At 44.4% G+C, this 22,440-nt stretch overlaps 1 protein-coding gene and 1 non-coding gene across 2 annotated transcripts in view; one reads left to right on the forward strand and one right to left on the reverse strand.

Annotated features, from left to right (window-relative positions):
* The window catches only part of LOC145335568 (uncharacterized), a 38,158-nt gene extending 22,683 nt beyond the window's left edge, over positions 1-15,475 (reverse strand). The window contains exons 1-2 of the mRNA XM_080181375.1: positions 15,380-15,475; positions 5,717-6,246 (exon numbers count right to left, since the gene is read on the reverse strand). Coding sequence (XP_080037501.1) covers positions 5,717-6,246; positions 15,380-15,475 — 626 coding nt within the window. The remainder of the gene's footprint in view (positions 1-5,716; positions 6,247-15,379) is intronic.
* Positions 2,819-2,982, forward strand: LOC145335647 (U1 spliceosomal RNA). The gene has a single exon (XR_013885282.1). It is a non-coding gene; the product is annotated as a U1 spliceosomal RNA (small nuclear RNA).
* Positions 15,476-22,440: the final 6,965 nt, after the last annotated feature.

Here is a 22,440-nt window from a genome sequence, read left to right on the forward strand (position 1 = left end):
GTGCCCAGAACCACAGACTGATGATGCACTGTAGACTGTTTAGGGCAGAGATGAGCAGAAATTCCTTCACCCAGAGAGTGGTCAGCCTATGGAATTTACTACCACAGGGATTAGTTGAGGCCAAAACATTGTATGTTTTCAAGAAACAGTTCGATATAGCACATGAGGTGAAGGGATATGGGGAGAGGTGGGATCAGGCGATTGAACTGGATGATCATAATGAATAGTGGAGCATGTTCAATAGGCCTAATGGCCCCCTCCTGCTCCTATTTTCTATGTTTCAGACATATTCCTCCCTGTTCACACTGAGAATCTCAGGGTGCAAAGTGTGGTGTGTTTGGGACAAATTGCTATTTGAAAGGTGAAGGTAGATCAGCAGCAGGAGTTAGTGAAGAGAGTGATGGTAATAACCAGGCAGATTCACTCACCAGGAAAGCTGCTGCAAAAGAGATTCCATGGGATCCACTCAAAACATAATTGTTGCCACTCTGACCCAATGAAAATTCATCACAGTCAGTACGGGATAGAAATTCAGAACAGACAATTCTAGTTGCCATGGAACATTCTTTCCTCTCACATTCCCCAAAAGTAAATCCCCATCCCACACACTCCCTCCATTCTCACTCTGCTGCATCTAATATTCACCCTCCCAATTCTCCTGAAGGTGCTGATTGACAGATCCATGCTCACTGCTTCCTGTCCTGGACACAGAGAGCTGAAAGTCTCCATGCAGGCTGCCAGACAGATATCTGTCTATCTGACTGGACTGACAATGTGTGGACTGTACAGACTGGATTCACTTCCTTTTCCTTCATTTGCTGCAAGTCCCCAGTTTCTCTAAGAATGAGAAAAGAAATGGAAAAATGGAGAAAAGAAAGTGTTTTACTCACAGAGACGGGGGGCAGTTTGAGTCTGTCTGACGCTCAATCGTCAGCCTCACAAAGCCCGCGCTCTGATTGGCTGGAAGACCTGAGTCCTTCCGGTCCTCCAACTCTTCCCATTGGTCAACAGCTCAGTATGATGGTCGGGGGCGGAAACACCTCCCGCACATGCGCAATTTTCCATCTCCCTTGGCCATGCGCAGTCCCGGGCCTCTTGCCCACGCGGCTGATAGAGCGAATTCCTTAGCGCTAGGGATTGTGGGAGTCGCAGCTGCCATTACTCATCCGGAGCCCAGTCTCCAAACACCCGAGACTGGGATGGAAAGTGGGGGTAAAGGCGCAGCAACCCCAGCCTGACACAAAGTACATGTTCCAAAAAGACGACAAGGTATTCTAGACCATCAAGGACAATAACTGAGCGATTTCTGTTGCCTCAGACAGTGCTTACAGCAGAAAACTATATTTTAAATTTCAAACATCAGCATTCTATCACACCGCATTCCCTTATCACACAGGAGAGGTGGGGGGGGGGGAGGGCGAAAGGAAGCTTCTATTGGTCCTGGTTTTGGAGACACCTGCTGCCTTGGTGGCACAGTGGTTAGCACGGCCATCTTACAGTGCCAGGCGCCTGGTTCCAATGCTGGCCTTGGGTGACTGTATATGTGGAGTTTGCATGTCCTCCCCATTTCTACGTGGTTTTCCTCTGGGTGCTGCAGTTTCCTTCCACAGTCCAATGATCTGCTGGTTAAGAAGATTGGTGATGCTAAATTGTCCCTTACTGCCCCAAGAAGTGTAGGTTTAGGGAATTAGCTATGGTAAAGGTGAGGGACTATAGGGAGAGAGAGTAAGATACTCTGCCAGAGACATGATGCAGATTTGATTACCTGAATGGGCTCCTGCTGCACTGCAAGGATTCACAAAAGCTGATGAAGTAGATTTTTTTTATCTTCATAGTAAATAGTGTTTTCCCCCACTACAGGTAGATCTAAAATGAATCCAGAAAGAACTGGAAAAAAAAATCATCTGGGCTGTCAAAATCTGTAGAGAGAGAATCAGAATTAAACTTTAACCATGGGACATAAGGAGTAGGAACAGGAGGAGGCCATTCAGCCCTTCGAGCCTGCTCTGAGATCATGGCTGATCTAACCTCACTAAGTCCACTTTCCTGCCTTATCTCTGTTACCATTAATTTCCTTGCTGATTAAAAACTTATTACTGTCAGATTGAGTCAGAATCACAGAATTGTAATGATTCAGAGCGAGGCCATTTGGCCCATCATGTCTGCACCAGTTCTTCAAGTAAGAAGTCTCACAACACCAGGTTTAAGTCCAACCAGTTTATTTGATAGTAATCCCACAAGCTTTCAGAAACGGTGTTCCTTCGTCACACATACAGCAGTTCTCCAAACCAGCATCATGACTTCGTGCCATTTCCCTGCAGCCTACATATTCAAGTAGTAATTTAATGCCCTCTTGACATAACTGGTCTATAACAATATTTTAAAAAATATAAGAACAGATTGAGATTTTTCTGGCCCTTTACCTGGTCACTAGTGTGAGGAGTCAGCTTTAGAGATGAGGGAGCAGTGAATCGGATGGACAGTCTCCGTATTGCAGGCAGCATTGCGGGAGGGCGGGTCATTCACTTTCAGAAAACACAGAAAGTAGGATCAGGAGGAGGCCATTCGCGGGTCTTCGAGCCTGCCGGAATAATGTGTCCTTTTATGGGCAATATGCAAATAAGCACAGCGGTCTCTATATCAATGCAGTCTTTCCTCGAGTGACACAGTCCAACATGTTGCTGCCATTATTGGGAAGAATTGAGTTGTCCCATTGACAACAAATCTGAACAGGCGATATTATGAGTGAAAGTTGTGTCTGTGTGACTGTGAGGGGTAGTGTTTGATGTGGGGTGACAATGTGTGAAAGTAATTGAATATACTTACCTGGCAGGGGAGAGTCAATGATCAGGCAGGTTGATCTCCTAGCACGAGGCTATCCTATTGCACCCTGGGTTTGCTGAAGCCTGCGATGTCCTCAAACGCGGGATACTCGACTGCAGAATTTGTGGTAGTGGGGAACTGCGTTCGCGCTCTCCCCCTGTTTTATGAATCAAAATCAGAACTCGCAACTTGGAGTGAAGGTTGTTCTAATGTCAAGTAATTTTGTTTCCAGAGCCAGTCGTTCACCGATTATTATGCAAGAATTAATTAATACCCCACCCACCAGCTTGCTCAATCTTCACGCATGCTCCATTGCAGCTACAATATTATCAAGCCAGCCTCACAATTCTCCATCCACTTTGTAAAGTGTAGACACCCAAGATCAGTCACACGCTGGGGCCCCCAAACTCTGAAGTGACACTGTATCTCTATCTGAGACTTCCACAGACTCATACCATTTTTCTCTCACGTTTCACACTCTCTTCCCTCCTCCTCTCTTTCTCTCTTGGATATACACCCAGATACAGAATCTCTCTCCATCTCTCACACTTGCCCATCCAGACAAAATCACTCTCCTCTCTCACTCACAGATCCTTTTCTCTGTCTCTCACACACACACACACCATAACCTCTTTCTTTCACACACGCGCATACTGACTCCACTCTCTCTCAACCACACACAAACAATCGTGGCCTCTTCATTCTATCTCACAGACATACACACCGCAGCTCTAGTTCTTTCTTGCACACACAATATTGACTCCACTCTCACAAACACATAAACAAACTTTGGGGTCCATTCACCCTCACACGCACACACAATGCACACACAAATGAACACATACACAAACATGGGTCCCCTCCCCATGTTTGACTCGCAACACAGACATCCCTTGAGCTGGCTCACAGCATGGACACTTAAGTCCCGACTCTTTGCACAGAAAGCCAAAACTCACGGCTGGTGTGAGTTTGTGTCAGTGTGGAGGGCACTGCGCATTCACCATCCCTCTTTCTATCTCAGGCCCGAAGTTGGAATCTAAATCTTTCCACCTGAAGTGAACAAACTGTTTTGCTAAGGGGACGTCCCAATCCAATCCAGTAACTCAAAGATCAAAGAATAATACAGCACAGGAACAGGCCCTTCGGCCCTCCAAGCCTGGTGTGTCCGCAGGCTGAATACATGATTGAATCCCTCCCCACACTGAGGGCAGGTGAACGGCCTCTCCCCAGTGTGGCTGCACCAATGAACTTCCAGCTCAGATGGGGCTCTGTATCTCTTCCCACAGTCTGCACATTTCCATGGTTTCTCCATGGTGTAGGTGTCCTTGTCTATCTCTTGGGTGGACAATCAGTTGAAGCCTCGTCCACACACAGAACATGTGTACAGCCTCTCCCCACTGTGAATGATGTGATATTTATTCAGGCTGTGTAACTGGTTAAAGCTCTTTAGTCAGTGCACTGGAACACACTCACTCAAGTATGGCAGTGTGCTGGTGTTTTTCCAGTCACACTGATGTTTGAAATCTTTTCAAATTGACAAACCGGACAATCATTTCTCCTTCCAAATTCAGAGGCTGGTAACAAAGACAAAAGGCAGATAACTATAGGCTCGTTCACTTAACTTCTGTAGTAGAGAAAATGCTTGAATCTATCATCAAGGAAGAAATAGTGAGACATCTGGATATAAATTGTCCCATTGGTAAGATGCAGCATGGGTAGGGCAGATCATGTTTGATTAATTTGGTGGAATTCTTTGAGAATATTACATGTGCAGTGGACAATAGGGAACCTGTGGATGTGGTGTATCTGGATTTCCAGAAGGCATTTGACAAGGTGCTGCACCAAAGACTGCTACATAAGATAAACATGCACAGTGTGATGGATAATGTATTAGCATGGATAGAGAATTGGTTAACTAACAGAAAGCAAAGAATGGGGCTAAATGGGTGTTTTCCTGGCTGGCGATCAGTGACTAGTGCTATGCCTCAGGGATCACTATTGGGACTGCAATTGTTTACGATTTACATAGATGATTTGGATTTTAGCACCGAGCGTTGTGTGTCAAAATTCACAGATGACACTAAGATGGATGGAAGAGCAAAGTGTGCAGAGGACGCTGCAAGCCTGCAAAGGGATATATATAATCTAAGTGAGTGGGCGAGGGTCTGGCAGATGGAATACAATGTTGGTAAATGTGAGATTGTCCATTTTGGCAGGAATAACAGCAAAATGGACAGTTAGTTAATGGTAAAAAATTGCAGCATGCTGCTGTGCAGAGATATCTGCGTGTCCTTGTGCAGGAATCTCAAGGAATTGGTTTGCAGGTGCAGCAGGTAATTAAGAAGGCAAATGGAATTTTGTCCTTTATTGCAAGAGCGATGGAGGTTAAAAACAGTGAGATTATGTTGCAGCTGTATAAGGTGCTGGTGAGGCCACATCTAGAGTACTGCACACAGTTTTGACCTCCTTACTTGAGGAAAGATGTACAGGCACTGGAGGGGTACAGAGGAGATTCACTCTGTTGCTTCATCTTCCCTTTGTCACTGTCTTCCCTGTAAATGTGGGAAGGCAGAAGCTGGGTTTTTTGGGGGATGGGAAGGAGAAATTTCAGAGAAGCAAATGTGGAATAAACACATTTAATCTCATTTCCCAATCGTGATTTCAAGCTAATGTTTAAAAGTATTCTGATATGAGAGAGCACTTCAGAAAGGAATTCAGATGTGTTGATGATATGAAAAAGATTCAACACAATATTAAACACAAAGCTAATTTATTTTGATTTCTATTCAGAATATTAAACTGCACAACTGGGGTTCATTATCAATAAAAACAAATCCAATTAACACATTACTCTCATGGATAGGATTAACAGCAGATTCCAATCGCTGGTTACTTGTGGATTCTTTGGTGTCTCTGCAGATGGAATGACTGAGTGAATCCCTTCCCACATTCAGAACAGGTGAATGGCCTCTCTCCAGTGTGAACTCGCTGGTGTCTCAGCAGGTTAGAGCGCTGAATGAATCCCTTCCCACATTTGGAGCAGGTGAATGGCCTTTCCCTAGCGTGGGTGCGCTGGTGTACAGTGAGATTACATGAATGCCTGAAACTAGCCCCACAATGAGGACACCTGAATGGCCTCTCATCAGAGTGAACGCGTTGATGGGTCATGAGTTCATTCAAACTTTTGAAACGCTTCCCACAGTCTGAGCATTTAAAAGGTCTCTCATCAGTGTGAACTCGCTGATGTGTCAGCAGGTGGGATGACCGAGTGAATCCCTTTCCACACTGAGAGCAGATGAATGGCCTTTCTCCAGTGTGAATGCGCTGGTGTGACACCAGGTTTCCTGCCTGAGTAAATCCTTTGCCACTCTCAGAACAGGTGAATGGCCTCTCCCCAGTGTGAATGTGCCGATGATTTTCCAGCTGGAATGGGTAACTGAATTCCTTCCCACAGTCCATACATTTCCACAGTTTTTCCATGGAGTGACCGCACTTATCTTTTGACGGGTCAGATGATTGGCTGAAGCCTCGTCCACACACAGAACAAATGTACAGTTTCTCTCCACTGTGAAAGATGTTTTTTCCTTCCATGTTCAAAATTCACTGATATTCAGTTACGAGAAATGAGATGAGTGTCAGATTCTGATATATTTATTTCTAGTCTCCTGACTGCAAATCGTCTCCTCCTACTTCCTGTGAAATTATCTGAAACAGAAGGGGGATTAAGAGAGAACCCACAGAGACAGGTCATAAATAGAGTTTAGACTGAAGCAACAACAAAACAAAATCCACACAGGAGGCCAGGGACTGATTCAAACTGGCTCCAGCTAGTCAGTCTGTGTTTCTAATCACGGAACAATAAAACAGTAACAAAACTCTGTAGAGACTGTATCTGGAATAAAGTGAATATATCCTGGTGATATTCAGCAGTCATGATGTAGAGATGCCAGCGTTGGACTGGGGTGAACACAGTAAGAAGTCTCACAACACCAGGTTTAAGTCCAACCAGTTTATTTGATAGTAAACCCACAAGCTTTCGGAAATGGTGTTCCTTCGTCAGGTGTGTGGAAGGTTTTGTTCGAAACTGGGCATGTAAAGACACACACAGTTTACAGAATACTGATTAGAATGCAAGCCTTTACAGCTAACCTGCTATTCAAGTCTTAAAGGTGCAGACAATGTGAGTGGAGATAGCATTAGCATAGATTAAAGAGATGTGTATTGCCTCCAGACAGGACAGTAAGTGAGATTTTACAAGCCCAGGCAAGTCATGGGGGTTACAGTGAGTGTGGCATGAACCCAATCCCTGTTGAGGGTGTCCTCATGTGTGCAGAACTTGGCTATCAGTCTCTGCTTTGACGCTACGACAACGGATGAATGAACATGGCTTGACAATCACCAGGCAAGACTGTTCCCTTCCTGTTGGTGGACACTTCAGCCATTTGGCCTCTGATCTTCGGGTAAGCATTCTCCAAGGCGGCTTTCATGACACACAACAGCGCAGAGTTGCTGAGCAGAGACTGATAGCCAAGTTCCGCACACATGAGGATGGTCTCAACGGGGATCTGGAGTTCATGTCGCACTATCTGTAACCCCAGTGACTTGCCTGGGCTTGTAAAATCTCACTTACTGTCCTGTCTGGATACAATACACATTTCATTAGGCTATGCTAATGCTATCTCCACTCACATTGTCTGCATCTTTAAGACTTGAATAGTGGGTTAGCTGTAAAGACTTGCATTCTAATCAGTATTCTGTAAATGCTGTGTGTCTTTATATGTTCTTCTCTGATCAGAAATTTCCACACACTTGACAAAGGAATGTCATTTCCGAAAGCTTGTGGGATTACTGTCAAATAAATTGGTTGGACTTAAACCTGGTGTTGTGAGACTTGTTAAGATATTCAGCAGACCAGGCAGTCTCTGTGGAGCGACAAATAGAATTGAGGGCTCAGATTGCTGACTTGTGCTCAGCCTACAATGAAACATTTAGGGTGAGGAACTGACTAATGGTGGTCACAATACCCACAATGCTCTGGGACCCATAAACCCCTCTATTCAATGGTTGTTCACTGTAATTCACTCATCATAGAATCCTTACAGTACAGAAGGAGGCCATTCGACCCATTGAGGGTGTACTGAACCCACGATTGAGCATCTTTCCCAAGCATGCCCCCTATCCCTGTAACCTCATGCATTTTCCCTGCTAATTCCCCGATTGAGCTTTCTCTTCACCCTACCCCGTAACTCCAACACTATATTCTGCACCGGACACTTTTCCTTTCCTCCGATGTATTTTATCAATATATGTTTTGCCTGCATAGCACGGAAGAAACATTACTTCTCACTCTATTCTAGTACATGTGACAATAATAACTCAAATTAGAGCCTACACATCTTGGGACACTAAGGGACAATTGTAAGCATGATCAATCCTCCTAACCTGCACATCTTTGGACTGTGTGAGAAAACAGGAACACCTGGAGGAAACCCACGCAGACACGAGGACTACGCACAACCTACACACAGGCAGTGAGCGGAGGCTGGAATTGAACCCGGGTCCCTGGCGCTGTGCGGCAGCAATGCTAACCACAATGCTACAGTGAAGGTAGCTTGCCACTATTTCCAGGGCAATGGAGAGGATGTTGATTGGAATGTGGAGACTGCAGCAAAATACAGAGAGACAGAGAAGCAGACTGGACTGAGAAATAGAGTCTGCAGACAGGAACTATCAGAATGAGGAGAGGTTATCTAGTCTAACATGCACAATGTGAGTGGAGATAGCATTAAGTATCGGCTAAAGAGATGTGTATTGTCTCCAGACAGGACAGTAAATGAGATATTGCAAGTTCAGACAAGACAGTGCAACCCCCATTACCAAGACAGCGAGTCAGAGGTTACAAACACTCACCAACACAGCTCCACGGAGAAAAAGGGGGATCTGTGTCTGTTCCTCTCCTGATATAACCCCAGGGCTGTCACTCAAAACCCAACCCCGTCCAGTTCACAGCTCAGCCTCTCAGTTTGCAGCTTCCTGCACCTTGAGTCCAAGTGTGGGAGGGTCTGTGGAACCACAGAGACGGGGGAGCGGTGACCTCCTGCTGTGTCCCAAATAGTTTCTCCTTCCCCTCCCCCTTGGCGCTCTAAGCTCTCAATGTGTTGGTGGACATTGCAGAGCGTCACTGAGCTGCGCCTGTACCTTATCCTGGGTCGCCCCCTCCCCCTGGGTTCAGTGTGTGTGAACTCGCTGCTTGTTTCCCTTCAGTTAAACACAAACAGAAAATGCTGGAAAATCACAGCGGGTCTGACAGCATCTGTGATCATCCAGACTGGAAATATTGGCTCTATTCGCTCTCCACAGATGCTTTCAGACCTGCTGAGATTTTCCAGCATTTTTCTGTTTTAGATTCCAGCACCCGCAGTATTTTACTTTTATCTTCATTTAAACAGACATTCTTTAATGGCCTTTCCCCCGCATTGCTCCTTTCCAGAGCTTCCCACCTTCTGATCTTGTCCCTGACTCCCACATTAACTCTGTCATTCCTCCCCTTTACCCCCCTCACCCTGTCTAAAGTCAGGCTCAGAGTTTTACCGCCATCTCCCTCCTCCCCCCAGCCCCCCACATCCCAACACCCGGAATCTCCAGTCCAGCGGTTCCAGTTTGTCTGGTTTGAACTCAGATTTGCCGCAGCACCGACAGGATTTCACCTCAAACCAGCCGGAACTGACTGCTCACAAATCCCAAAATATTTCTCCAGCAGCCCTGGGCTTGTTCATGTTGTTTAAAGTCAGCCTCCAAATGCAGTTACTCTCTTCAGTTTAAAAAGCTTTACCATTTAATCCAAGGAATTATTTGCACCAGATACAAATGTAAAACTGTGAACATTACCCCCCCACCCCGATCCGAGCTGGGGTGCCCGAGTGAGAGAGACATCTGTCTCGGGTGTGACAATTCTGAGACATTCTCTGCTGGACATAAAACACAAAACGTTGGAAATACTCATGAACGAAGGCAAATTACTGCTTTTGCCAAGAGAGTCATCTGGACTCGAAACACCGGTTCTTTTCTCTCCCTAGAGATGCTGCCAGAACTGCAGAGTTTCCAGCAAAATACTGACTCGCCTGAACTTGCAATAGTGACTTGCCTGGGCTTGTAAAATCTCACTTACTGTCCTGTCTGGAGACAATACACATCTCTTTAACCTATGCTAATGCTATCTCCACTCACATTGTCTAGACCTTTAAGACTTGAATAGCAGATTAGCTGTAAAGACTTGCATTCTAATCAGTAATCTGTAAACTGTGTGTGTCTTTACATGCCCTGTTTCTGAACAAAACCTTCCACACACCTGACGAAGGAACACCGTTTCCGAAAGCTTATGAGTTTATTATCAAATAAACTTGATGGACTGTAACCCGGTGTTGAGACTTCTTACTGTGAATACTCAACAAGTCAGGCAGCCTCTTTAAAGGGAGAAACAGACTGAATGTGACCTGTTTTCAGAACTGGGAAATATAATATTATTTCCCACAACTGAAATAGGCACTTCACAGCCTTCAGAATAAAATTGAGTCCAACAATTTTAATCCATAATCTCGGCCCCTACTATGTTTCGTTGTTGCTTTTTTCACCTAATCTCCCTCTTGTTTTCTTCACTTTGCTTTCAGATTGTTGCTAAACTGCTATTCACACCTCATAGAACCATAGAAAATTACAGCTCAGAAACAGGCCTTTTGGCCCTTATTGTCTGTGCCGAACCATTTTTTGCCTAGTCTCACTGACCTGCACTTGAACCATATCCCTCCACACCCCTCTCATCCATGAACCCGTCCAAGTTTTTCTTAAATGTTAAAAGTGACCCCGCATTTACCACTTTACTCTCTGCGTGAAGAAGCCTCCCCAAATATTCCCTTTAAACTTTTCTCCTTTCACTCTTAACCCATACCCTCTGGTTTTTTTTTCTCCCCTAGCCTCAGTGGAAAAAGCCTGCTTGCATTCACTCTATCTATACCCATCATAATCTTATATACCTCTGTCAAATCTCCCCTCATTCTTCTACGCTCCAGGGAATAAAGTCCTAAACTATTCAATCTCTCTCTGTAACTCAGCTTCTCAAGTGCTGGCAACATCCTTGTGAACCTTCTCTGCACTGTTTCAATCTTATTTACATCCTTACTGTAACTAGGTGACCAAAACTGTACACAATCTCTAACCTGACACATAGACCATAAAATGGATAAGTGGGCATAGCCTCCAGGTGTAGGCCTGTTAACTACAAGAGAACCTTTTTCTTAACTCGCTCACGGTACCTGGGTGTCTCTGGCTGGCCAGCATTTATCACCCATCCCCAGTTGCCCTTGAGAAGGTGGTGGTGGGATTCACTGCAGTCCATTTGGCATGGGTTCACCCACAATGCCATTAGGGAGGGAATTCTAGGATTTTGACCTAGCGACTGTGAAGGAACAGCGGTAAATTTCCAAGTCAGGGTGGTGAGTGGTTTGGAGGGGAACTTGCAGGTGGTGGTGTTCCCATGTATCTGTTGCCATTGTCCTTCTCGATGGAAGTTGTCATCGGTTTGGAAGGTGCCGTGTGAGGAGCCTTGGTGAACTGCTGCAGTGCATCTTCCTTCAGTAAGAGGCTGAATATTCTCTCTGGCTTGTTCCATCAACCAAGATCCATACATAAGAACATAAGAACATAAGAACATAAGAAATAGGAGCAGGAGTAGGCCATCTGGCCCTTCGAGCCTGCCCCGCCATTCAATAAGATCATGGCTGATCTGTCGTGGCTCAGTTCCACTTTCCCGCCCTCTCCCCATAACCCTTAATCCCCTCTCTTATCAAAAACCCATCAACCCGCTTCTTAAAAATATTTAGCGAGGCAGCCTCCACCACTTCAACGGGCAGAGAATTCCAGAGATTCACCACCCTTTGAGTGAAGAAGTTCCTCCTCAACTCCGTTCTGAACCGCCCCCCCTTTATCTTGAGGCTGTGCCCCCTAGTCCTACTGTCTTTTTTGAGCGGGAAGAGTCTTTCCACCTCTATCCTATCCATCCCATTCATCATCTTATACGTCTCAATGAGATCTCCCCTCATTCTTCTAAACTCTAACGAGTACAAGCCTAGTTTATTCAGCCTCTCCTCATAGCTCAACCCCCTCAACTCCGGTATCAGCCTAGTAAACCTCCTCTGCACTCCCTCCAAGGCCAAAATATCCTTGCGCAGGTGCGGCGCCCAAAACTGCACACAGTACTCCAGCTGCGGCCTCACCAATGCCCTATACAGCTGCAGCAAGACCTCCCTACTTTTATATTCAATCCCCCTCGCTATGAAGGCCAGCATCCCATTCGCCTTCCTGACCACCTGCTGCACCTGCAGGCTGGGTTTTTGCGACTCATGCACAAGGACCCCGAGGTCCCTCTGCACCGTCGCCTGCTGCAGTTTTTCGCCACGTAAGTAATAGTCCTTCCTACCATTCTTCCTACCAAAGTGGACCACCTCACACTTGCCAACATTAAATTCCATTTGCCATTTCCTGGCCCATTCGCCCAGCCTATCTAGATCCTTCTGCAGACTCTCCACACCCTCCGCACAATTTGCCTTTCCCCCAATCTTGGTGTCATCAGCAAATTTCGACACCCTACACTCGGTTCCCTCCTCCAGATCATCTATATAAATACATTATACATTCAGTAGATTCACTTAAAATAATTTTACTCTCTTTACTAATTTGATTGATTTTAGAGCCTGACCATGTGTTGTAAATGTATGGTAAAGATGCCTTCTAAAGAGTGGCTAAGTCAATAGGATTAACAACACTGGTGTAAAAGCTGTGCTGCATCATTCATTATATCCCGTTACTGACTGACATTTTGGATATCATTCCCCTTCTGAATGTGGTTTTGGATAATAACATCCAGATGAAAATGCTAAGGGAAGGGCAGCACAGTGGTTAGCACTGCTGCCTCACAGCACCAAGGACGCAGGTTCAATTCCCCACTTGGGTAACTGTCTGTCTGGAGTTTGCATATTCTCCCCATGTCTGTGTAGGTTTCTGCCGGGTGATCCAGTTTTCTCCCACATCCAAAGATTTGTTGGGTTGAGAGATTGGCAATGCTAAAATGTCCCTTAGTGTCTAGGGTACTAAATAGGAAAAAATCCATGGTCGTTATGCAGATAGAGCCTGGGTTGGTTTGTGTTCAGTGCAGATACAATGGGTCAAATGGTCTCCTTCTGTATTGTAGGACTTTATCCACCACCTTAATGTCCTCCTACTACAATAGCCATGGTATAGGTGCACTTTTCACTTCTTTTTCATCCTTGATCCGCAGCATATTCTTCATGTACAGAACAGTCCCAATTCTTCTCAGCTTCTTCTATTATTCTGGGGCCCTGAGCTTCACTGGGTTATGAAAAAAAATTAGATTTTTTATTAAAAGCTTATTATTTTATTTATTTATTAGTGCCATAAGTAGGCTTACATTAACACTGCAATGAAGTTACTGAGGAAATTCCATAGTCGCCACACTCCCATGCCTGTTCGGGGACACTGAGGGAGAATTTAGCATGGTCAATGCACCTAACCAGCGCATCTTTTGGACTGTGGGAGGAAACCAGAGCACCCAGAAGAAATCCATACAGACACAGGGAGAATATGCAAACTTCACGCAGTCAATGGCCCAAGCCGGGAAATGAATGCAGGTCCCTGGTGCTATGAGGCAGCAGTGCTAACCATTGTGCCACCGTGTCACCCGTTTGCATATACAGTACAACTGACCTTATCCTCTCTTGTGTATGGTCCCTTAGACACAGGTCCAAACATACCTCCTTTTGCACAATTTGTTACCCTCACCACTATGACCCTCCTGTAGTTGGATGGGGCTCATAGGGACCTACTCCTGATACTGATGAGAACCAATGGAAGTTCTTCATTCCACTTCCTGTGCTGTTCCATCCAGTTCTTTTCTAAGAATGAGCTTTAATGTGTGGTTCATTCTTTCTACAATTCCCAGTGATTGGTGTGAGCTACTTGCCATCTCCTTTCAATTTTCCAATGAAACAAAAGCACGGAGGAACAAACCATTTCTGGGATATTCCACATTGCAATGACTCAGCCAGAATCAACTTCCCAACCCATCAGCAGCCTCTTTTCATACAGAATAAATTGTTGTTCCCTTTGAAATTTGCTATTCTTGTATCTGTCATGTTAAGTGAAAAAGCTTCTGCAGCATATCTCATTTTACAGCAATCCTCTGCACTTACAAAGTGACTACTTAAGAAGCATCGTAAAGAAGGAGAAAGAGGTAGAGAGGCTTAGGGAGGGGTTTCCAGAGCTTACAGGTGATGACGCTGAAAGCACTGCCATCACTGGTAGAGCAAATGAAATATGGTCACTACAAGAGGCCAGAATTGGAAGTGGTCTGATATTTGAGAGTTGTGCGGCTGGAGAAGATTACAAAGATAGGGAGGGACGAGGCCATACAGTGATTGAAAATAAGGATCAAAATTTTTAAAACAAGGGTGCTGTTTAACCAAGGGCTGATGCAGGAGTGATGTGTTTATTATTTTGGGGAAGTGGGGGAAGATGACAATAGAGTTAAAGGAAAGAAGGACAGTATCCGTAGAAAGAAACAAACCATTAACAATGTAAGCCAACATGGGGATGTTGTGTTGTCAGCAGTTCAGTGAGAATAGGATAGATGGTGCATGAAGCGGGTCTTGAGGGCAGAGGACATGAGGGGAGGTGGGAGAATCCAGAGGAAGATACAGATGCAGGACTCAGATAAGGGGCATTTTAGCCTGGTGGGTTAGTGCATGGGATGGACACGGCAGAGGCAACTGTCACTAAGATTGAGATCGTCCAATCAAAGATCCATGAGTTCCTCTCACTTGGAGGTGAGGATGGAGCAGATAGAAAGAGGGAGAATCCTTCAGAAGGAATTAACTTGTGTCAGATGTTCAAGAGACTCACATTGTTTAACACAAAGCCAGTTTATTTGACTTTTAGCCAGAAGATTAGCACTTGAAATAACAGGACTGGAGGTTAGTAACATCAGCAAAAACAGACCCCAGATGAACACAGTTCAATCCTGGATGTGATTAACAACAATATCCAATCACTGCAATTACTTGTGACCTCGCTGGTGTCTCAACAGATGGGATGAATGAACAAATTTCTTCTTACAGACAGTGCAAGTGAATGCTTTCTCCCCAGAGTGAACCCGTTCGTGTACCCGAAGATGGGACGGCTGAGTGAATTTCTTCCCACACTGGGAGCAGGTGTACGGCTTCTCCCCAGTGTGAGTGCGCTGGTGGAGAGAGAGTTGATATGAATGCTTGAACCCAGCCTCACAGCGAGAGCACCTGAATGGTCTTTCATCAGAGTGAATGAGCTGATGGCTGATCAGTTCCCTCGAACTTTTAAAGCATTTCCCACATTCTGCGCATTTGAAAGGTCTTTCGTCTGTGTGGACCAGCTTGTGTCTCAGCAGGATAGATGAACTAGTAAATCCCTTCTCACACACTGAGCAAGTGAATGGTCTCTCCTTTGTGTGAACGCGCTGGTGTTGCTGCAGATGCGTTTTGCGATTAAATCCCTTCCCACACTCGGAGCAGTTAAACAGCTTTTCCCCGGTGTGACAGCGTCTATGCATCTCCAGCTCAGATGGGAAATTAAATTCCTTCCCACAGTCCCCACATTTACAGGACTTCTTTTCAGCGTGACTGCGTTTGTGTTTCGACAGGGCAGATGATCGACTGTAGCCTTGTCCACACACTGCACACATAAACGGTTTTTCTCCAGTGTGAATGCTGCTTTTTTCATCCATGTTCAAAGTAAAATGATAGTTGGGTTACGATAAATTGTGTAATTCTGTCAGATTCTGCTGTGGGTTTGAATGTCCCAACTGCAAATCCTTCTTTTCAAATATTCTGAGAGATTTAAAACAGAAAAAAAAGTGAGAGTAAGAAAACGCATAAGATCACAAAGACAGTTTGTAAAATTGAATGGAATGAATCTGCTGACTTATGGAACCAACATGAAGGGAAAAGTGACCATGATGACAACTGATTCGCTCATGTCCATCAGAGCAGGGAACTTGCCACAGCAATGGGATAAGAGAGAAAGAGGTGAGAGAGGCAGAGCGAAGTAGAGGTTTTTTATATATGTACAACTTGACAGGAACTGTGACAGAATCTCCCAAACCCTCAATCTCCACAGTCTAGAATGACTAGGGTAAGTAGCTATATGTGAACATCAGCTCCAAGTTGGCCTGCACATCAGCCTTATGTTTAATTGTCTGACGCCAGTCCTCCTATAATAAACTGGGAAATTTGAAGACATTGTTCAACTCTTGGCCTCTGACTTTCCCTGACAACTGTGGCAGAACCAATCTGTATCGTTGTGTTTTTTTAAATCAATGGGATGTGAGCATTGTTGGCTGGGCCAATGTTAATTGTCGATCCCTAACCATATTGCCAGATAAGAATGGCAGATATCTTTTCCTAAAGGATATTAGTGAACCAAGGTGGGTTTCTACAATTGCCTTTTTAAATGTTACTTTTATTGAATTCAAATAGCTCCCAGATCTTGGCCTGGGCCTCTGGCTCCTAGTCCAGTGACAATACCATTATGGGGAGATGATAACCAAGTGGTATTGTCACTAGACTATTAATCCAGAAACTCAGCCAATGTTCTGGGGACCCAGGTTCAAATCCCACCACGGAAAGTGGTGGAATTTGAATTCAACAAACAAAGAATTATCTGGAATTAAGAATCTACCGATGACCATATAACCATTGTTGTAAAAACCTATTTGGAAATCTGCTATCCTTACTCTGTCTGGCCTACACATGACTCCAGGGCTACAGCTATGTGCTTGACTCTCAACTATCCTCAGGCAATTAGGGATGGGCAATAAATGCTGGCCTGCCAGCAATGACCATGTCCCATGAATGAATAATAACACCACCACCTTCCCTCATACAAGACCCCAAGAGGAGGTTCTGACCATGTTTCCATGTCATCATTAGAATCCTATTTTGGTCAGAGTACCTTTGCCTGTCCTCATTGACCACTGAAACTCTCATCTTACCCTCACAAGCTTCTGATTAAGACAGCACTTTAATATTTGAAATGATTTTTCAAATCTCTTCATGGCCTTGGCTCTCATGATCTCTATAATCTCCTCCAGATGCACAATGCTGACAAATCACTACTCCTCTAATTCTGGCCTCCTTGCTCTCTACAGCTGTCCACCTCCCTTTCCTCTTTAAAATCCACCTCTTTGACCAAGCTTTTAGAAATCTGCCCGGGCATTTCATAATGTGGCTGATTGTTAATTGCTGGAAAAATTCAACAGGCCGGGTTTCTCACCACAGGCAGTAAAGAGACAGAATGAACAATTCAGAACAGTTCTGCAGAATAAAATTTGGAGAATAAAAATGGTGCAGGATTTGATGGTCAATAAGCTCAGAAGTGGAAGAGAAATTGATTGCAGGGGGCAAAAAGCATCCTGGTGCTGAAAGATGCACGGTGGCAGTGGTTAGCACTACTGCCTCACAGTACCAGGGACCTGGGTTGAATTCCAGCCTTGGGTGACTGTCAGTGTGGTGTTTGCACATTCTCCCTATGTTGGCATGCGTTTCCTCCAGGTGCTCCAGTTTCCTCCCACACTCAAGAAATGTGCAGGTTAGATGGATTTGTCAAGCTAAATTGCCCATTACTGTCAGAGGGGTTAACAGGGTAAATATGTGAGGTTACCGGGATAGGGCCTGGGTGGGATTATTGTCAATGCAAACCTGATAGACTGAATGACCTCCTTCTGCACTGTAGGTATTCCATGATTCTATGCTGTGAGAAGATAAAGCTAGTAATTTTTACAAATATGAGGGAAGGTGTTAATGTTATTATTCATTCATGGGACATGGTCATTGCTGGCTGAGCAGCATTTATTGCCCATCCCTAAATGCCCTTGGACTGAGTGCCTTGCTCAGCCATTTCAGAAGGCAGATAAGAGTCAACCACATTGCTGAAAATCTGGAGTCACATGTAGGCCAGACCAGGTAAGGACAGCAGATTTCCTTCCCGAAAGGACATTAGTGAACCAGGTAGGCTTTTAACGACAGTCGACCATGATTTCATAGTCATCAGTACACACTAAATTCCAGATTTTTTGATTGCATTTAAATTACACAATCGGGGGAGGGACAGCAGTTGAAACTTCACTTAGACAATGTAACAGTAAAATATTAAACACAGTTAAAATACACCCAGCATTAGAGACAGAGGGAAGTTAGATAATGGCAGAAAGATGATCAGGGAGGACAGAGGTAAAACTGAGCAATGGATGGACATGGATTCAGATCCACAGTAAAGGAGTCAGACCAGCCACATGTGGAACCTCTCTCAGATAACATAACACACCATTAAAAACTCTCAGTTGCAGAGGAATGGTCACAAGCACTCACCTCTGGAGCAATGCTGCTGTTTGTAAAGATAAACCTGCTGCTGGAAAGATCAGGAACCAGAGAGTGAGATTTCAAAACTCCCGCCACGGGGGGGAACCCCGGAAGTGGGCGTGATGACATCACAATGGTGAGTGCGTGATGGCGTCACCGCATTGTTGCGACTGCGCGATTAGCTCAGAATCTGCACGTGCGCAAACACGTTGACAGGCCGTTCCAATGACGTCACCCAAAGGAAAACTGCGCTTGCGCTGGTAGTGCAGGTGCATGAAGAAGTTTTGCCGTTGAATGTTGGGACATGTTGTGTCTGAATAAAGGAGAGTGAATCTCCCAACAAACCCTCAACATGATCAGAACCACTTCACTCAGGTTCATTCACTGCAGTCCAGCTTGTATTTTCATATCACCTGATGAAGTAGCAGCGCTCCGAAAGCTCATGGTTCCAGATAAATCTGTTGGACTCTAACCTGGTGTTGTGAGATTTCTTACTATTTTCATATCATCAGTGCCTCTTCCCCACATCCCTCCACCAGGGACAGCACGGTGGTTAGCACTGCTGCCTCACAGCACCAGGGACCCAGGTTCAATTTCTGACTTGGGTTACTTTCTATGCAAAGTCTGCATGTTCTCCCCATGTCTGCATGGGTTTTCTCCAGGTGCGCCGGTTTCTTCCCAATGTCCAAAAGACATGCTGATTAGGTGCATTGGCCATGCTAAATTCTCCCTCAGTGTACCCGGAGTGTGGTGACTAGGGGATTTTAACAGTAATTTCATTGCTGTGTTAATGTAAAGCCCATTTGTGACTAATAAAAAAAAATTACTTTTACTTTACCTTCGAATATTCAATCTTTCAAAGTTTATTTTATTCTCTGTGATTTTAATTCTTCCGGGTTAATGATTGTAACAATTTGATTTGATTTATTATTGTCACATTTATAAAAAAAAATTACTTTTACTTTACCTTCGAATATTCAATCTTTCAAAGTTTATTTTATTCTCTGTGATTTTAATTCTTCCGGGTTAATGATTGTAACAATTTGATTTGATTTATTATTGTCACATTTATTGGGATACAGTGAAAATATTGTTTCTTGCACGCTCTTCAGACAATAAATACCATTCATAGAGTACATAGCAGAGAAAGAAATGCTGCAGAATATAATGTTGCACTTACAGACAGAGTGTGGAGAAAGATCTGCTTACTCTGGTCTGTCCATTCAAAGTCTGATGGCAGCAGGGAAGAAGCTGTTCTTGAGTCCACTAGTACATGATCTCACCTTTAAAAAATTGATCTCAACTTTAAACTTTAAATTTGGCTTTACATGTCCAGATTCAGCACCAATCCAGTATTAAATTATAACCATAGCTGTTTCTTCATGGGATAGGAAATTGTGAATTTCTTGTTATAAACCATTCCTGAAATGCTGCTGGTCCTGGAATGTAAAAGGGAAAATTATGCTGATCCAATTAAAAGGAACTGACCAAAATCAGTTGATCCTTTCAATTGGGTAGATATGGAAAAATAATTTCCTCTGGTGGGGGAATCAAGAACAAGGGAACATCGTGTGAAAGATTGGAGTTCAGAGTGAAACTGGGCAGCAATTCTTCAATTGTGTCAAAAAGTCAAAGGAACTGAAACCTTAACTCTGCTTTTCTCTCTTGATAAATGCTGAGGTTTTCCAGTTCTTGTAGCAATTCTTTCCACGTGGAAATAGAAAACAAAGGCTGGAAAATCAGATTTAGGAGAATGAGTCCAGGGATGAGAAATTTCAGTGATGAAGACAGATTGAAGAAGCTGGGACTCTTTCACTTGGAGAAAAGACTGAGGGGAGATTTATAGAAACATTCAAAATCATGAGTGGTGCAGAAGAGATTCACTGAGATGATCACAGGGAATAGAGGCTTTAGTTATCAGGAAAGATTATAGAAACTGGGACTGTTTTCATGAGAACTGTTTGAAAATCTGGGAATGGGTTCAAAATTTTATCAGGTAAATGAAAAAAAACTATTTCCCAAGTCGATGAGTCAGCAACTAACTGACATCAGATTTAAATCATCACCAAAAGACTCAGAGCCAAGGATGAAATATTGAACAGATTGTACAACATTGAATTGGACTTTCACTCTCCCTATGGATTTGTGATGTGGAGTTGCCAGTGTTGGACTGAGGTAGGCACAGTTAGTAGTCTCACAATGCCCAGTTAAAGTCCAATGGGTTTATTTGGTAATACGAGCTTTCACAGCGCTGCTCCTTCATCAAGCGCTCACCTGATGGTGTTGTGGATTTGTCATACTTAGGGTGTAGAGAAAGATCAGCTTAATATGTGCATGTGTGACTAGTTGCTCACTACCCCCTATGAGGATGGTGGCTGTTAACCTAGGCCCATCACCCAGACAATGCCCAGAGCTGCCAACCCTAATGGGGCAAATGTAGATTTGGGATTTGCAGCCTGAAGAGAGTGTTTGTGAATCTTCCTCACCCACACACTGACTCTCCGCCACCCTGCCACTGATTGGGAAAGAGATCATTTGATTTTTAAAACTGGGATGTTAACAGGAGGGAAAGCTGAGTAAATCCCGTCAGAGAGAGGAAGTGTCTGAATCCTTTCTCAGTGTCACTGTCCTACTATGTCATTGAATGGGACGAGCCAGTTAATCCCTTTCCTCATGCAACTGGTAAACTCTCCCCCCGGCAGGACTGGGTCAAGCTTCCGGCTTAGATAGGTAACTGAGTCACACCCACAGTCAATATCAACAACAAGCTGCATTTATATAGCACCTCTACCATCCTTAACCCATCCCAAAACCCCTCACAAGAATGTTGACGGTCCCACAGTGGGCTCTGATGAAAGGTCATCAAGCAAACATAAAGACTGTTCCTCCCTTCAGAGATGGAGACTGAACACCTGAATATTTCCCAAATCTGGGGGGTTTTGCTTCTGGCCAATGTTAAGACCTGTGATTCCTGATATGTTTGAGTTTAAATCTTGAACTTGGTCCCCAGGATACCTGGGAAAATATTTGTAAAATAAAAAGGGAAACACATGGATGTTATGGAGTCCTGGTCCTACCGGCAGATCTTTGGGATCTGGAAAGAGAGCAGCAAGCAGAACTTCAGACAATAATCTGATCAACCCCAGTGTCACATGCTGGTAAATATAGGAGGAGGAGGATCGAGCAGACCAAAGCAAGGCTGAAGAGATGGTGCAAGGAGAGTATTAGATTCCTGAAGATAATGAAGGACATTAACAAGCCAGTTTCTTACAACAGTCCAACAGTTTCCATGGTCACTTTTTTTCCTAGTGCCAGGCCCAAAAATTACCAGATTCATTTAGCTCAATTTCACAACCTACCTTTCTATCTCACTCCCTTTTTTTGTTTTAAATCTGTCTGACAGGGTGTTAGAAGGCGAGGATTTGCAGTTGGGAACCTGAAACTGAACATCAGGATCTGTGGAGTCACCCAATTTATCATAACCTGAATAGGATTTTGAACATGGAAGGAAACATCACGGTTCAGAGTGGAGAGAAACCGTACACGTGTTCTGTTTGCGGACAAGGTTTCAGCCGATCATCTGGCCTTTTAAGATATAAATGCAGTCGTAACAGAGAGAAACCGTAGAAATGCAAGGACTGTGGGAAAGGATTTGATTCTCCAGTTACGCTGGAAACTCATCGGCGCAGTTACACTGGGGAGAAGCTGTTCACCTGCTCCACATGTGGGAAGGGATTCATTCAGTCATTTGCTATGATAGCAAACCAACATAGTCACACTGGAGAGAGGCTGGTCGCCTGCCCCAAATGTGGGAAGGGATTTGCTCAATCATCCCAATTGCTGACACACCAGAGAGTTCACACTGGGGAGAGACCATTCACCTGCTCTGAATGTGGGAAAGGATTCATTCAGTCATATCACCTGCAGAGACACCAATGTAGTCACACTGGGGAGAGGCTATTTACCTGCTTTGACTGTGGGAAGGGATTCACTCAGTTATCCCATCTACAGAAACACCAGTAAGATCACACTGGGGAGGGACTATTCACCTGCTCTGTGTGTGGGAAGGGATTCACTCAGTCATCTGACCTGCTGTTGCACCAGTAAATTCACTCTGGAGACAGACCATTCATCTGTTCCCAATGTGGGAAGGGATTCA

This window comes from Carcharhinus amblyrhynchos, unplaced genomic scaffold (assembly GCF_965287045.1).
Source record: "Carcharhinus amblyrhynchos unplaced genomic scaffold, sCarAmb.v2.hapA scaffold_39, whole genome shotgun sequence".
In the NCBI taxonomy this organism is placed as follows: Eukaryota; Metazoa; Chordata; class Chondrichthyes; order Carcharhiniformes; family Carcharhinidae; genus Carcharhinus; species Carcharhinus amblyrhynchos.